The sequence below is a fragment of the Myripristis murdjan genome, chromosome 9, assembly GCF_902150065.1.
Source record: "Myripristis murdjan chromosome 9, fMyrMur1.1, whole genome shotgun sequence".
NCBI classification, from domain to species: Eukaryota; Metazoa; Chordata; class Actinopteri; order Holocentriformes; family Holocentridae; genus Myripristis; species Myripristis murdjan.
In genome coordinates this window covers 5,810,217-5,822,272 of record NC_043988.1, presented here as the reverse complement: position 1 = coordinate 5,822,272, position 12,056 = coordinate 5,810,217, and the positions used below count along the sequence as shown (strand labels likewise).

Genomic DNA, 12,056 nt, shown 5'->3' with positions numbered 1-12,056 from the left:
ACAATGGATTAAAACCAAATAAAAGTCAAAGGTTATAGAAAGGTTTTATGATAAAGGCGGGGTTTTAAGAAGAGAATTAAAAGATGATACGGACTTTGGCAGCCTTCCTCGAGCAGATTGTTTAAAAGCTGTGGAGCCCCCCGTGACAGAAGCCCGGTCACCTTCGGTCTTAAGCCTGGACAAGATAACAGTCAGGACGCTGCTGCCTGAGGATCTTAGGCTGCACACAGGCTCAGAAGGGATCAAAGATTTGGAATCTTGAGTTAAATGTAATCTCTGAAATCTCTAAATCAATTCTAAAATGAACAGACAAACAGCAGGGAGACGCTGAAACTGGGCAGATCCGGTGCCTCTCGCCGCAGCATTCCAATCACACTGCAGCACTTTCCCTTCTTTTTGCTCAAGGACTTTGCAGAAGTCAAAGCAAGAGGAAATAAAACAGTGTATAATCCTGTCTATATCACTGAAATTTAATCTGGCTATGATTTCAGCAACAATCCTTGAATGGAAAAATTGCATCACTGGGCAAGCTTTTTCTTGTAAGTTTCCCAGAATTAAGGCTTGGACTCAACTTGGACTCCTGGTTTGATTTGGTGATTTTGTGGACCCAAGAGCAGGTTGAATATGGCTGCACACACACTCATGGTCTGTCACAAGGACTTCCCTTTTGTCTAAGGTCTACTGCAAAAAACAGCGGCTACACATCCAGTCCTTAACCCTCCTATTATGTTTGGGGTCAATTTGACCCCAGCCAATGTTTAACGTCTCTAAATAAATGATTAACATCATTTTTTTTGCTTCATATTTAATGAGTGTTCCTAATGTAATGGGCACTACCGGGTAAAGATGAAATTGACATGATGATATGTTTTCAATGTCCTGTACACACTTAATATAACATAACATAAACTTAATAACAATTTTAGTTATAATAATTTCGTGGAAGTTTAAACTACAGGGGTCAAATTGACCCCAAACATAAAAGATGTTCAAAAATGTCAACATAACAGGAGGGCTAAGATCCTTGAAAGCTCCATGCAGAAGTCAAGTAATTGAGTCCATTGTCTACATTAGTTAAAATTGGACTTTCCTCTCTATAACAGCCCCACTTTTTCATTTATCTTACATCAGAATCTTGCCTTGTGCAGCGTCACCACCGATGACTGCTTAATACAGCATCACAAGTCCCCTGGAGGCCATATCACAGTTGACTTGGTGGTTCAAAGAAGACATTTCTTCCAGTTTTGAATTGTCAAGATCAAGAAAAATAATGAAACATCACTTTACTGCATTACCAGACAGGACTAAAAAGACATTTTTATGGTGACTAACTTTCCAAGACCAATAAAGCATGCAGATTTATGCAAAAGGAAATGCCCTGTTCTAATATTGTTTGATATAGGCAGGGGAACATGGCTTTTCTTAATAAAAATGTCTGCCAGTAATTACATTTTCCTTGATCTTAAGCATTCAGGGCTCAAATCCCATAATGCAGAAAATCAGAATTCCCCTTTAAAGATTTAGCACCCTCCCTGCATTGTAGCAGGGCTCTATCATTTGAATATGAGCCTGCTCGTTTATTTTGGCATGTATTTCCTCATATTTCTAAATGTGCCATGTCTCTGTCTGTGTCTCCCTGGTCCTCCTCCCCTCCCAGCGGCTCCTGACCTGGTGCTGAACCCCCAGGTGGTGGAACAGACGACCTACATGGAGGACAGGCCCATGCTGATGCTGCAGTGCGCCTATGAGGAGAACTGCCTGGCCACCACCTCCAACCAAGTGCCGGCTAACTCCTATCGCCGCCTGCTGCGCTTCTCCTCCCAGATCCACAACAACGGCCAGTCCGACTTCCGTCCCAAAGCCGGCCGCCATGCCTGGGTGTGGCATGACTGTCACAGGTTGGCGCCACAGTTTGCAAGGCCTCATGTAGATGTCCTTGGGTTTTATTTGATGAAAATGAAGGCTATTGTATTCACTGCGTGGACACCAGGGTTAAACGAACACATCCATTTGCTGATTTAACTGTCTGATACTGATGTTTATTAAAAACTGGGTATTGGACAGTCAGCGTTCCCCACCTCCGATATGATGGAGGTGCCTGCTTTTTTGATTCAACAGCCTCAGGGGCGTCAGTGTGTAAAACCTGCAATGAAACCTGCCTCAACTTGCCCTCAGGTGCTGCTAACCCTCCTGAAAATGGGTTTTTGTGGAGAGGTTTTTTTTTTTTTTTTTTTTTTTTTTTTGTCCCATGAGGGCCTAAATGCTGTTTCAGAGACTTTTCCACCCTGACTAGAATGAAACTCTGGGTGAAAAAGCTGAGTAGTTGTTATTTCTGGGATTCTTTTTACATGAAAATGATCAAATTTATTTAAGATATTGAATATTGACAGTCACTGATTGTATATTGGTGTGCATTCAGGTGCAGAATCATAGAAATGATAGAAAGATCATTGCCTTTGATATATTGCAGAGAATTTGGGCAAGATCAGTGCAGCTCAGAGACTGATGAATCACAGTTCACTTCAAACTTTATGTAAAAAAATGTTTATGAACAGCCCATAGTCTCAATGATTTTATGTGTCAGCGGTTGAATTTGCGCATGGTTTCAGGTTATTTTATGACATTGTAATGATTTGGGGGGGAAAACTCAAATGATGTCAGGGAAAAGGTGATTGGTCCCCTTTGATGACCTGCTCCTGGGGCCGTCTCTCTGTTCTATATGTTCTGCTGCCCTGTAATCAGCCATGTGCTCTAAGCTAAAGCTAGCCTTGAAAAAAGTCCCGGATTTTTGTGGTTCCTGTGTTAGCTGAAGGGGCAGAGCTCCGCTGGCAGCTTTACATGGTTCCCAGCTCAGTTCCACACATCAAACCTTTGGCACCTTCCCATGAATGTCACAACCTGACAGGCCATACTGAGGCCAAATCAAAACGTCTTCAAGAATGCTGTGGGATCTACACATAGCATCGCACAACAATTTGCGGTCAGAAAAAGTTTTTTGGACTTGTGGGTATGTTAGGACAAGCTATAGCTGCAGTATAAGACTGTACCACTGTGTGATGTATGGGTACATGTATTTTGTGGTGTAGTTTTTAGCTTGAGTGTGTTTGTGAGAATATGTTGTCTTCTCCGGTGTGTCTGCAGGCATTATCACAGCATGGAGGTGTTTACCCATTATGACCTGTTCAGCCTCAACGGCACCAAGGTGGCAGAAGGACACAAAGCTAGTTTTTGCCTGGAGGACTCCGAGTGTGATGAGGGTGAGGACCAACAGCACCAATTCCTTGTTCAATTTCAGGAAAATATAATGTTGAAAACCTGTATTGTTTCATGAAACAATACAGGTTTAAAAAAAAAAAAAAAAGAAAGAAAGAAAAAAAAAAACAGCCTCATTTTCACATGGACAAATGCGTACTTCTCAAATTTTAGCATTGCTCTGAAGCTGCTTCATTAGCCATATAGGACATTTTCATCTACAACAGGGATGTTGCATTTCATGTATACAACGGGGTTCTACGAGTTTCATCTAGTATTCCGGCTCATGATACATTTGTTTGCAGGGATTGAGAAGAAATACGAATGTGCCAACTTCGGAGAGCAGGGCATCACCGTGGGTTGCTGGGATACCTACAGGCATGACATCGACTGCCAGTGGGTCGATATCACTGACATCAAACCTGGGGATTACATTTTCCAGGTGATCCTTCCCCTGCCACGTTGTTCTTCCCTCCATAATTGAAGAGTCAGATATTCAATATTTGAAAATCTGCCATGCCATGATAGAAGTCAAAGGCTGAAATATAAGATATTAGCTGTACTGAGGCCTTTGGTTGCAAAGGAGTCGCATTTTTGAAGCTGCAAGCATCTGTAGCTGTGCACCATGTGCTCTTCATTTGTCCTATCCTTAGGTAGTTTGATATGTCTTTCTTTGTAATTGTGGTGTTGTCACATAATCCTCCATATCTTCTCCCTCACAGATTATCATCAATCCAAACTATGAAGTGCCAGAGTCGGACTACACCAATAACATCATGAAATGCAGATGTCGATATGACGGCCATCGTGTATGGATGTACAGCTGCCATAATGGTAAGATTTCAAGATCATATGGAGGACTCAGGAATATTTATTACATTTACTGACATTGTATCCTTTACTGTTTGTTCAGTGTAGTGGCAGTTTAGCAAAAGAAGCTCATTCTGCTGCTGCACTCCTTGCAGGTTGTTCTAAATTGTAATTTTGAAATGAAAACACAACAGCTTATATTGGATAGAATTACATGGGCGCACACAGAAATATACTAATCATATAGCAACCGCATGGCAACGCCCTTTCCACCACACAGGACTCCACAGCAGCCGCCTAGCAACACATCAGCAGCCATGCCGAATACCATAACATCCCTAAAACACACCCTAAAACCCGCCTTGCAGCGCGTTTGCACCCACCCAGGACACAATAGTAACACCCTGGCAACCATGCAGAACACCATAGCAACATCTTAGCAACACATTATCAACCAGCCAGAACACCATAGTAACACCTTGGCAACCATGCAGAACACCATAACAAGTGCCTAGCAACCCATTATCAACCACCCAGAACACCATAGTAACACCCTGGCAACCATGCAGAACGCCATAGCAACATCTTAGTAAAAACTCAGCAATGACCCAGAACACCATAGCAGCACCATAAATTAGATGTAATTATAATGCACTCATAATGTGGTACCAATACATATAGTTTTTGATGCATATCATCAGCCTGCGCATAAAATATTATTGTAATATAACTTAAAATCAATTCTCAGCGCAAGCATCTTATGAATGTTTAAGACTAGTTAATTGTGAAATGTGGTCATATAAGATTTGGAGTTAACTACTTATGAACATTCATGAGCACTTGTACTTATGCCATTATGTTAAAAATGTGACATTATTTATTGACTGATTTATTTATTTATTTTTTGACAGCTCAGATGAGGCGTCGGTAATAATTATGTGTTCTTCTAATCATGATCATTGACAATGATTGCATTATGGAGCCTCATTACGCTCCTTTCTTGAATCCTCAAGCCTGGCTGGCTTTGAGGGCATTCTGAGGGCTTCTGTATCTGAAAATAAATCATGATCACATAATGATACTGCCAAGGAGCACGGCTCATTTTGTTTGTTTTGTTGATTGTCAAATTAACTGGCAACACTGTGTGTCAAATAGGTCGAGCTTGTAAATCACTTTAGCTCGGTTATTGATTATTGAGCTTATTGACTGAAAAGCCCTTTTAAATCAGTGTTGTGCGTCAGATGATTAATGTCTTTGGTGAGGCGCTGGGTAATAAGCAGCTTTCCTTTGGGCTATTGAATCAGCCTGTTAGAACTCTTGGGGTTGAACAATGATAGATAAAACTCAAGATTCATATCAGACGTCAAACAAGGACAAAGCGGGTTCGTGGTCTGAATTTTCCCCCCGCAAGTTGCTAACTCTGTCTCTGCTCCCGGTCTCCTAGGTGGCTCATTAAGCACTGAAACAGAGCAGACGTTCCCTGGCCTCCTCAGCAACCAGGTGACCCATAGGTAAAAGGAAGGAGAGGAGCCGACTGGTCATTCCCCACGGAGAGACTGTCTGAAGTCCACCAATCACTGCACATCTCCGTCTGTGGTGGATTTCCTGTGCCAGCCTTGCCTGGGTCAAAACCCCCTCTTTTATGTTCCCTCATACACAAGGCAGCAGCTTTCTTTGAATGAAACCCCCGTCCCTACCGTTCCCCCTTTTCTCCTCACAGAAAGAATATTTGATGTGTCGATATGTCATCATGATCCCCCCTCCCGATTCCTAACAGAGGCAGCTAGAGCCTTACCAAGCCTTCCAACCTCCCTGGTTAAGATTAAGAGAACGGCGAAGCTCCCTGTGTCCCCTCTGACTTATAGACCTTTTTTGGAATAAGTGATGATGAAATAAACCTGCTGGGAAACGGCAGGCATATTTCAGCAGGTACAGCATTGGAGAATGTCATCACGAGTGTGTCTTCTTTGAAGTGCAGTACTTAAAGTGAACTCTGCTGCAGTTTTTTCTTCTTCTTTTTTTTTTGTCTTAAATAAGACTTTGCTCAAAGCTCACGCTGGAGAGTTTGGATGTCTGCGGATTGCCTGAGGATTGCAAGGAATTGTACTGACAAAGGCAGCGGTCTGTATATGGAAATAATTGGACTTACAGTACAGATGCATTCTTCCATATGCATTAGTTTGAGTAGTTTGATAAGTGCTTTTTACATAGCGAGGTCCAGATTCACCAAGTTTCAGTCACGATAGCAGTCTGAGCATTTCCCTGCCAATCATTTGCTTGAGTTCACATCTTAAGTAATTTATGCAAATCAAGAAGTGGCACAGACAAGCCATCATAAGGAGCGCTGCGCAAGCAAAATAGCTCCTTCATCACCAAATGCATACTCCCACGGCATTACGCTTAGACAACCAAGGCTGAAATTTTACATGCAAAAGTCCCTTCTCATTTGAAGTGCACCCTAATCTAACCTATTTTAGTGCTACCGAATTGGGCACAATCTCAATTTGCATGGCTTTGTCTACAGAACTATCAGATTTGATAAAAACTTGCATACACATGACAGTGACAGATACGAAGAGACTTTATCTCTTTCTCCAACTTTTTATTCGTTGTGTTAGAGTTATTTTGGAGTTCCTGTGCGCTCGTTAGTGTATCTGGGCCTGGATAGGTTAGTCAAGATGAGGATCAATATGTAACTTCTCAGATATCGCCTTATTGTTCTGTTCAGGATTGTTTTCTGTTTATGATGTGTAGCATGTTTCACCTCCGAAGCTAATATGTGACCTCATTTTTCTTTGCTTTTCTCCCCAGTTGAATGCCTTTAGCAAATGTCCACATTCGTAGCTAGTGCGTTACATGTCTTACGTCTCCAATCACTAGTCTTTATTTCAATGTTTTCGTTGCTGTTATGTTTGGAATATTTTGGGGGGAGGTTATCATGGGATCTCCCATCTCCTAACCAGTCCCCAATAATTTCCTTTGCAGCTAGTCCCTCGTGTCTCAGTGCTTTGTGCAGAAATGTGACTGTGACCACATAGCAGACAAGAGTATCACTCACCACCTGTGCTGACCCTAGGACAGTGTAGTCTAGATATTATTGGAAATCCACCTCTGTCTTCCACAGCCAGTGGCACCCTGACGGCTCCTCCTGTGCGCTGATACTCAGTGGACTCTCCTGCACCATAGCAACAGCATCTAGTTCATGACTTTGTACGGTTTGAAATAAAAGGACAGTTTCAGCCGTTTCCTCTCACTGCTTCATGTCCCGCTCTAACATTTACATGGTACAGATGAGCAAGCACATGGAAATATGATTTCTCCCTGTTTTAGACAGCCATAGTTGTAGAATTTATCCAACGTGCATTAGGCTAAATCTCCTCTTTCTCACCATTTCCAACAAACAAACACATTAGTAACTTATTGTCATAAAAGTCAGGGATTTTAGAATTTTATGCCTTTTTAAAAAATTTTACTTTTGTACAATAATAAGTGTGAATCCTATTTTATTGTACGTTTTTATAATGGTGCTATCAAACTGATCCTCTGTTTTCTGAGGGTACAGTTCATGTCGGTCAGCTGAACAGCTACATTATGTATACTAACAGTATACTTGAACAAAGTGTAAGGAAACAGTGTACTTTGTGTGTTAACCATAAATAAAGGTCTGAAGCAAGCAAATCTTTGCTGTCGCATGGACTTCATTGTAGATTTGTATTGTTGTGTTTATCCACATGAACATGGTACACTTTACTTTCATAGACACACTTTCACATCATTATTTTTAAGTGCATCCATCCATCGTCATTAGGCCTTTAAGGGAAGGATTCATTGGCAAAAAAAAAAAAAAGAAAAGAAAAAAAAACATTCAGTGTTCAAATTTATTTCTCCCAGATGAATGACTGGTTTTGAAGCGTGGTACAGTTAAGACAAAACTGAACAACTGATTAAATAGATAAGATGTGCAAATAGATAAATAATCTAATTCTAAATTCGAATTTACTGTCCGATTGGAGCAAATTGCATCATATCAGCAGTAGATGACACTGACTGGCCCATATCTGATATTTGGTAAAAGGCCACTAGGGGCCCCGTGTATCAGTCTAGCCCAAGTCAGAGGCTCGCTTCTCATTTCCACACTATAATGCCATGGCTGATGCCTGCCTGATAGGAGGGTATGAGAGACATTTTCAAGTCACAGAATAAATGCCACTTATCTCCTGCTGTACGCTGCCATCCCCTGCTCTGTAAACCTCAGAATGTGGGTCAACAAAAACACTCTCCTTTGGTACAGCAAATCCCCAAAAGGCTGGGTAAGACTGGATAAATACAAAAAAACCTAATAATAATAATAGCAATAATGATAATAATCAGCTATTTATCTGCATTTACACATCAACAGAACTTCTGATTTCCATCCCTTTTGTGGAATGTGTCTGATTTTCTCAATGTGCATTCCTCAGATCAGATCATCTGTTCAGGTGTAAATGCAGCTGTACATGTTTCTCATGAATAGAGAGCAAAACTAATTTATTGGATTGTGTGGTAAACACATGAGCAACATACAAAGCACACACTCACATTCTGCCTGACTGTCTGTGGCATGAATATGTGTTTGGATCCACACGATGGTATGGCATTGCCCCCCTGTGGCCAGAAGCACACATTACAGTTTTTTTTTTTTCCCTCTTGAGAAATCCAGTTGAAGAGGAACTGCTGGCTGGTACTTGTAAGCATATTTCACCAAAAGATACCAAAAGATCTTCCTTCCTTCCTCATCTGACATAGATAGACCTCATTTCAAAGTCAACCAGCACAGAGGGGGGGAGGTGTTTACAGTAAAGTCAAATTATATTTTTTAAGCCTGAGTACATCCAATAGGCCATAAAGCCGATGAATTACAGCTGTCATAAGTACAGTAATTTAGCATTGAGGGACTAAGCTACCCCAAAGCTTTGTGCGGTCTTTAAATTATGGCTGTTTCTCTGTGGGAGAAGACTAGCTGTGGATGCTGGAGTGAAGCCAGACATTGTGTGTTTGGGCAATCTGTTGCGCTACAGTGTAAACGGAGCTGATTTACACAAGAGGAGGACCCATAAGGTGAATCTCCCTAACGCGGCTGTTTCCGAGAAAGCCGTGAAGACCGTCAGGTTCAGACAATCCCGTGTCTCCTGCAAAGCTCGGCTGCGTTTATTCAGGGACAGAAGAGCTGATTTCTGATCTTCTGGCTACATAAACATGGAGAAACCACATGTAATCCATGTATAGACAGCCAGAGGTACAAATTCAGGTCCAGCCATGCATGCCTTGTTAGGACAGATTCATCAATCAACCTTTATTTTTATACCTGCCTCATACTGACACTTACAGATTTTATGCCTTCTGACTGATAGTTGGTGTAATTATTCTGCCGAGCACCACTGATACTGGGATTACTTTTTCATGTCAGCGATCTGCAATTAAATACATAAGGCCAAGAATTTCCAAATCTGAGAATTTTATGACATGATTTTGTGTCAAATTACCTTGCTTACTTGTGGGTTAACAGTGAGAGAAGGTATGTTTAAAATAAAGCTTTAAAGACACAGCATTTAGAGTAGACCAACATGGGACACTAAAATTCTCTACTGAAAGCCAGGCTAATGAAATCCACCTAGTTGGGTTAGGATCCTCCACTGCCAGGTAGAAACAATGACTGGCCAGTAGTAAGTGTCCAATTTTACTAATAGTGGAGTCAAATATTCACAAATCCTAACTACATTCTCTCATGTTGCCAAGTTCCATCAAAGATGTGTTACAGTAAATGAAACAAGTCTTTGTTCTGTTGTGGGACCCAAGGCATTGCTTCATGAACGCCCACTGTCCCTGAACTGTAAAACCCACTCATGTCTTATAAAGGATCAAAAAGAGCAAAGGCGAGCAGAGCAGGGCGGGAAACATTACATTAAGTCTGCGGTCTTTTCATATAAGTAAGCGCTCCTGTCTGTTGCTGACTGCTCTAACACAACCTATATCGAGTTCCTGAGACCTTTCACATTTGCTGTTCTAAACACCTGTTGGGTCTTTTCCAGCGCATAGGAAGTGATGTGTTTACCATTTTCTTAATTGAAGAAGCTGATAGGCACTATGGGAACTGATTGACAAGGGATCTCTGGCACGTGCAGTCCAGAAACACCACAGCAAAGAGCGAAACTCAAATGGATCTTGCTCTCACGGATTACCATCATAAGCAGGGGACCACCATGTCTTCATCCTCAGAACCAGACCCTGAGACTCAAGATGCAGTCCTCACATGGCTGAAGGTCTGTCTTGCTTTCGCAGGCAGAGACCACCAACTATGCTATGCCACTGGGAGGGAAGGGAGAGGAAGGGGCGAGGGGGGCGTTGTCACGTGAAACCCAAGAAGACTCTCCCTCCACCAACAGTCAGTTCAGTTGACCAGGCACACTTTGAGAACTGCATCGTCCTGCTCTGTGAGAGCTGCTTTCATGTGATACATGTGTGAGGTTGGCTGAAAAAGGAGGGGCTCCCACTGGGGCCCTGATGTAAAACTCTCTAACTGTTTCATGACTCTTCCTAACAGAGTGAGAGCGCTTCCGTGAAAGCTGCGAAGGGGAAAACATTGTGGCTTCCACTACTGAAGGACTTTGGGGACAAAAACAGCTGGAAACCATTTAATGCAATGAACGTGTGAAACAATGTGTAAAGTACATTCTGCTATATTCCTGTAACGTGACCAATTTGTAAAATCCGCTGATATTCCCTCACTTCCCCAGAGAACTGATCAAATTCCATGTGTGGAATACAGATCTCTAAATTCCATGATGTTCCATAAGTTCCATGACAAGTGGACAACTATGAAAAAGGGGTATACAGTTGAGTAGGTTTGTTTATCTTTTTCTTGTCCCCGCAACCTGTGATATTCTATTCCAGGTTCAAGCTGCAACCAGTTATTTGGGTCTGTAGGTTAACTGCAACTAAAAATGGCACTAAAAATCATTAATCTTTAACAATAAAAATGCTTCACAAAACAAGGACACAAACAAACACTGAGATCACCAAGAGGATGGACTACCTCCACTGGCTCTACACTGCCACTGAGTTGAATTTGATGGGAAATCTGCTGTTTTGCTTTATGGCACAAGATAGAAAAAGCTGACTGTTCTTTCAACCGAAACAGAGCGAAAGCTAGCACACTTTATCGCTGTGGCAGATGTTGTATTTAGTGCAAAGCTGGGGAAAAATCATTTCCAACATCTTTGTCCTCTTTGGTAAGGACAAAGAGAAAACCTGAAAAAGCTTTTTCCTCTTTGCAACAGAAAGCAATAACGTTTATGGAAATGTGGCCTCAATTTTGAGGACATAGACCATTAATACCACTGGCACAAGATAAAACCAGTAACTCCAAAAAGGACAGCGTTGTTTTGATCTCATAGGATCATCAGCGTTGGAAACACAGAGAATCTTTTTGTTGTTTGCACTTCATTATTAAATTGTAGGTCTTTTGTGCAAATCAAATGCAGGTCGTGTCACTCTTCCATAGACACACAACGCCTAGTTTTTGTTTTTCTCATGCAAGGTAATGTAAGGAAGGTAATGTAAGGAAACTTTCAGAGGTCAGAGATCAGGGTCAGAGACAGATCTGCAGCTCTGGACCTGGCAGGGATTCAATGTCTTGCTCAAGGACACCTCTGCATGGTGGGCGCTATGAGAACACGTCATCTGGTCACGATTCCCCCGAGTTGGGAGAAATACTGCTACTTTGGCGGATTTAGCAACACTTCTGCTCTATAATTCTCACAGACAAGAGAAAGTACCGTCATTGAGATCGACCCAACTTGAAGAGAAGCCCTGGAGTTCATCCAGCACTTGGTTCTAACTTTTCATCTCTAAATCATATTGAGTAAGTACTACGAATGCTCTGTGTTTTTGGGTTTGCTCTTGGTGCGAGTGTGTGGGACCGGGTGATATCTGAAATTTACATTAACCCTGGAAAA

The 12,056-nt window shown here is 41.8% G+C and overlaps 1 protein-coding gene across 1 annotated transcript in view; it reads left to right on the top strand.

Moving 5' to 3' along the window:
• Positions 1 to 7,740, top strand: part of loxl2b (lysyl oxidase-like 2b) — a 43,199-nt gene extending 35,459 nt beyond the window's left edge. Inside the window, exons 10-14 of the mRNA XM_030060577.1 lie at positions 1,658 to 1,898; positions 3,142 to 3,257; positions 3,558 to 3,694; positions 3,975 to 4,086; positions 5,507 to 7,740. Coding sequence (XP_029916437.1) covers positions 1,658 to 1,898; positions 3,142 to 3,257; positions 3,558 to 3,694; positions 3,975 to 4,086; positions 5,507 to 5,577 — 677 coding nt within the window. The 3' untranslated portion in view covers positions 5,578 to 7,740. The remainder of the gene's footprint in view (positions 1 to 1,657; positions 1,899 to 3,141; positions 3,258 to 3,557; positions 3,695 to 3,974; positions 4,087 to 5,506) is intronic.
• The last annotated feature ends 4,316 nt before the right edge of the window (positions 7,741 to 12,056 follow it).